The 5,328-nt window shown below is 37.0% G+C and overlaps 1 protein-coding gene across 2 annotated transcripts in view; it reads right to left on the bottom strand.

The window, feature by feature from the left end:
• Positions 1–311: 311 nt before the first annotated feature.
• The window catches only part of LOC111498913 (putative E3 ubiquitin-protein ligase XBAT34), a 5,456-nt gene continuing 439 nt past the window's right edge, over positions 312–5,328 (bottom strand). The window contains exons 1-11 of one of the 2 annotated variants that reach the window (XM_023150269.1): positions 5,139–5,314; positions 4,924–5,038; positions 4,614–4,694; positions 4,406–4,494; positions 3,914–4,005; positions 3,600–3,681; positions 2,401–2,503; positions 2,223–2,309; positions 1,795–1,886; positions 458–1,126; positions 332–350 (exon numbers count right to left, since the gene is read on the bottom strand). In XM_023150269.1, coding sequence (XP_023006037.1) covers positions 488–1,126; positions 1,795–1,886; positions 2,223–2,309; positions 2,401–2,503; positions 3,600–3,681; positions 3,914–4,005; positions 4,406–4,494; positions 4,614–4,694; positions 4,924–5,038; positions 5,139–5,240 — 1,482 coding nt within the window. In that variant the 5' untranslated portion in view covers positions 5,241–5,314 and the 3' untranslated portion in view covers positions 332–350; positions 458–487. Of the gene's footprint in view, positions 1,127–1,794; positions 1,887–2,222; positions 2,310–2,400; positions 2,504–3,599; positions 3,682–3,913; positions 4,006–4,405; positions 4,495–4,613; positions 4,695–4,923; positions 5,039–5,138; positions 5,315–5,328 lie in introns of those variants that run through there. The other variant, XM_023150268.1, reaches the window with a different exon arrangement.

The following is a 5,328-nucleotide window of genomic DNA, read 5'->3' as shown; positions in this document are numbered from 1 at the left end:
GACAATATCTACTAATAATAAGCTTAGATAGCATATACATTTTATTTTTAAGTAAAATGTAAGTAAATAGTTTTCTTGAAGGGAAAGCCCTAAGAAAACTATGTCTATTAGTTATGGGTTTGGACGGTTAGGGTCTGCAATTAAGCCTATAGATCCACATGGAATTGAGCTATAAACTAAAATGTTTCCTTAAAAGGAAGGTAAAACTCGTCATGAAACAAACAAAATTTTAAAAAACCGAAAAGAAAGAGTTCATGGATTAACAAACAAATTCATATACGAAATATGTACACACACAAGTCCCACAGTAATTTTACCTCCCCAGTTTTTGTTTTAGCAGAAGTACCAATCTGGTTGTTTCAGTCAAAAGAATTTGAATAAGTTTACAAATTTAAGTATCTGAAAGCTGAAGGTGTGTATAGCGCAAATTATACAGACAGAGTTCAAGGGGTTTCACCTGGTTATATGCTTGGTTGATTGGGGTAGCTCAGACAGCATACAGCTTTATGACTTGATTGATCTTGGTGCGACAAACTGGGCAGCCCCAATTCTTGACTTTGATCTCACTTAAACAAGACATACATCCAGCCATATGGCCACAGGGGACGCAGGCTCCCTCCACTGGTGCATCCAAACATATTACACATGTTGAGTTGCCACTGCCTTGTTTCCCATCGTCCCCAACACCAGATGAAGATGCCATGCCATCTGTGGAATCCGAACCGACCAACGGGTAGTCGTCGACCATACTAGAGCTAGCCTCAAAGGTTTTGGCTGCAACTGGTGGAGCTGTGGGGACTGCATTTGGAGGGTGTGTAATCTGGATATCAGTGTTCATCGGCGCTTGAGAGCAATGGCTTGGATTGTGACCGTGACTTGCCTCTTCATGCACTGTCAATTTGCTAGAGCCTGGTCTTGGAGGAGCAGGTGGAGGTAATGCACTGCTACTTGAGGCACCTGCTTCAGAGCTTGATGAATGGGGATTTTGAAGCTGTCCTCTTTCCTGCATAGCTGACTGAATAGAGGCATTTATGGCCATTGCAAGCTCCGGATCTTCTGAACCCGGAGGTACAGTGGCAATGTTGATCGGGCTCTGGTGATTATGCCAGATTGTACGTTGCATCACCTGAAATTTCAAAACAGTACTTGATGTTATGAACAGCCCCACAAAAGAGACGTTCAATATCTTGGGCTTGCAGGCTGAGCTAAAAAATACTTCAAAGACAGGAAAATGTAGATATGCTGTTCGTGCCTCCACTGATGAGTACTAAATCATCGAGACTATGTACTATATAGTACCGAGACCTCTTTGAAATGGTGTTAAAAAACTACTTGATTTTAGAGAATATTCTATTTTAATATAAAAAAACCATTTGGATAATGAATTTGTTGAAGATAGTTGTAACCGCCCAAGCCCAATGCTAGTAGATATTGTCCTCTTTGGGAACGAGTGCCAACAAGGAGATTAAGTCCCGAAGGGAGTGGATTGTGAGATCTCACATTGGTTGGAGAGGAGAACAAAACATTTTTTACAAGGGTGTGGAAACCTCTCCCTAGCAGACGCATTTTAAAAACCTTGAGGGGAAGCCCAAAAGGGGAAAGCCGAAAGAAAATCTAAAGAAGACAATGTCCGCAAGCGGTGGACTGAGATGGTTACAATAGCTTTCTGTGAAGTTTTCCCAAGAATAGCTCAAACTTGAATGGGGATGTGAGAAACTGAAAGCTTGGGACAACATGTTTTAATCGATCTGTTTCAGTCGCTTTCTAGAAATAAAGAAAGAAAAGGCATAATACCTTTGGCTGAGGAATCCCTTTGCAAGCATCACAAAACCATTGAAGTTGTTGTCTGTCATACTCATTATCAGGTGCAAGTCTAAGACGTCCAGCTGCAAAAACCACAGATATGAAACAAAATTACTTACTACATATCAATTGTAAAAGCAACAAAGTGAAAAAATAAAACATTAAATTGATTTTGAATTCTTAATGACATATTTTAGTGCGATTTAAACATGACAAAAATGATCTTAACAATTTCAAAATCACTCCTGACGATATCAATTTGGAGGATGTAAAACAGTGAGCATACAATAAGACGTTTCACATTTAAAACACAAAACTAGAAAGACCCTAATTTCTGTTTCATATAGTTTCAAACATGAAATACGTGAATGTTTGATTTTTTAACACAAGTATATGAACAGGATCTTATTAGTTCTTACGTCTCTTTGATTTTCGAAATCGAGATCTGGCTTCCCAGGAGGTGTGACAACTCCGTTTTCGCCTCCTTACTCCTCTTGAGACTAAGTCTGAGAGCAAAACCAAGGACAATAAATAAAATTTAACTGAAGAAGTCAATAACTGTTACTGAAATAGCATTTTCGAGCAATTAGAAATTACTTGATGTGTTGTCAACAATAACAACAGAGGGATCAGGATCCTGCAACTTATGTTCCTCTAAACATGATTTCCACAATGGAATGATCAAACGAGGTTGGGCATCCTGTCCATTTAATAAAAAATCCAAACATGAGCAAGAAAACATAGAATCTTCCAATACAAGCAGTATGCTACAATTACAGTATCTCATTCACATAAAGGAAAGATTGCAGTGTCTCATTCACATTAAATTACATCAGTCAGAGCAGTATGCTACAATTAAAGACTTAATATATTTGTTTAGCAGAAGCCAGATTTCCAGAACAGTCCCACGAACCAAACGTTTATATTTTATTCCGAATGTCCACAGAGTATATTTCATTCTATTTTTCAGAACAAATAGAAGCTAACTTGTACAGTCCAAAAAAGAAATTCCCTTACAACCTAGATAAATCATGGCTGATTCAGTTATTAAAGGACTATCAATTTGAATCAACTCGTTATTAAATGATTATCAATTTGAATCAACAGCCAAAGAAAAAGAAAAATTCATCAGATAAAGCCTTTGTTCTGGATCTCAAAGACTGACGAACCCTTTTGCAACAATTAGAAAGTAACTAGAAGTTCTATATATCTTTAAAAGGCATGGAATAGAGCAAATGGCATAAAAGTCACATAAGTTGCACAAGATCCAACGGGCAGAACCCCTATTTCTCTCTCTTTCTCTCTCAATTTGATGGAACCTTTTGCAACAATTCGATAGTAACTAGGAGTTCTATATATTTTTAAAAGGCATGGAATAAAGGAAATGGCATAAAAGTCACATAAGTTGCACAAGACCCAACGGGCAGAACCCCTATTTCTCTCTCTCTCTCTATCTCAATTTTTATTTTTCCCCTTTATTCTTGCGGTGGGGGTGGAGGAAAGGGGGGATGCATGATCTTCACACAATTCACATATTCACTTTCTAGAAACAGGATAAGGCAATATAACTTGGATAAGAAGAACTATTAATTACAGCAAACGAAGGAAATGAAATTGAAGTACTAAGACTATTCCAATTACAAAAGAACCATAATAAATGAAAAGAAGAGGCATCTTTCACCTAGGAACGAAGGATTTGAACTAAAATTTCCAGATGAAGGGGATAGGGGGATTAATACATCTTACACATAATTTAAATGAAGGAAATGAAAGCTGACATATATACAAACCAATACCTCCAAGCTAGTGTATAAGGCAAGCTCCAACTTAGTAGGCTTCATAGGATTTCGAGAACCACAAGGTAAAATGACTACCCAGCTGCAGAAATTGCATTGTTAGTGTACAACTATATCATGCACTATGTAAGGATAAAACTATTCACGGCTTTACAGAAAAGCTGGACAAAAGACTTGGTTAATAAATATCAAAAGATAGTGCCAAAGATTCCCTAATGTCTTCAACGACTAACATACAATGCAGAGTATCAATATCAATTGAAAGAGGGGAAAGGGGATAAACATGACCGAAATCATATGGAAAAAATACTCACACTTTTCTCGAAAGGAGATGAGGAACAAGTACTTCGAGAAACTCCGGCCCATAAAATTCCCGCATCCAACCAGAGAATAAACAAATATGATTCTACAAAACATCATTAGAAACATCTTCTGAAGTTTCATTGTGTAGTTTAAAGATGCTTCAACATTTTAAAGAACATTTTCCCTTTTTTTTCTGAGTTGAACCAAATGTAGAGTGGGTAGACTAGAACCCCTGATCTCTTGGTCGAATATCTTAATCGGTTGATCTATGCTCAAATTGACATATTAAGAGGTCATTTGTATGTTAAGAACATACATAAACCTATTAGTTTAAGCGCTCAACCTTAATGAAAATGTGACGTAGTATTAGAATAGAAAATCCTACTTCTCTATTGTCATTTTCTCTCCAATTGATATTAAGAATTTACATGTGGGTATGAATCAAATTAATATCCAAGCCTAAATGTGGGGAGAATTTAAAAAATATATACAAGATAGAGTACCTCAATGGCACGAACAACATTTTTGTGCCCCGCTGCTCTCGCAACTTCCAAAGGAGTTTGGCAAGCATCATTGATTATCGAAGTATTTGCTAGAAATTGGAACAAAAATAAGCAATATTTACAGCAAAAATGGAGGTAAAATGAATTATCCGATATTGGCAGGATGCAGAACAAGTTATAATATTTCGAGTAACAAAAACAAACAAACCTCTGTATGAAAGAAGCAATTTAACAGTGTTTTCCAAGCCTCTTTTAGCAGCATGGTGCAATGGCGTTCCACCATGACGGCCTAAAATAACATAAATCCAGCTTTCAAAGCGTGACAAGAGAATAAACAATTACAACCCAATCTTCCAAAAACAAACTGCTACGAAATGATAAAATATTAAATCCATTGGATACTTTGCAATAGAATAACCAATTATGTCACAGAAATTGAAATAAACGTATATGCAAATCTGATAAATCGATTAATCGGCCAAATCAAGCCATGGAAACCCGAAATGTTCATAGCAAACCTGGTCCAAACGCATTGACATTGGCGCCGAGTTCTAGCAACGTTTTCGCCACGTTGTAGGGCTCGGGTTTCGTACAGGCAACAATCAACGGAGTCCTTCCTTCCCTATCAACCCACTGCACCAATAACCCAAAATAAACCAAAAATGATCCACGAGAATACAAAACTACAAAAGAATACAGATCAATAAATAAACAAATTACGAATTCCAATCACCTCAAGGTCGGCACCATCGGTAGAAAGGGCTTTAATCCCATCCACATCGCCATTGCTGGCGCGTTGGTACACAAGCTCATCTTTGGAAGGTTGCTGCCCCATACGAAATCCAGAAACAAAAACTGAATCGCAAAAAAAAAAAAAAAAAAAAAAAAAAAAAAAAAAAAAAAAAAAAAAAAAAAAAAAAAAA

This window comes from Cucurbita maxima, unplaced genomic scaffold (genome assembly GCF_002738345.1).
Source record: "Cucurbita maxima cultivar Rimu unplaced genomic scaffold, Cmax_1.0 Cma_Scf00026, whole genome shotgun sequence".
In the NCBI taxonomy this organism is placed as follows: Eukaryota; Viridiplantae; Streptophyta; class Magnoliopsida; order Cucurbitales; family Cucurbitaceae; genus Cucurbita; species Cucurbita maxima.
This window is presented reverse-complemented; position numbering and strand designations above follow the sequence as displayed.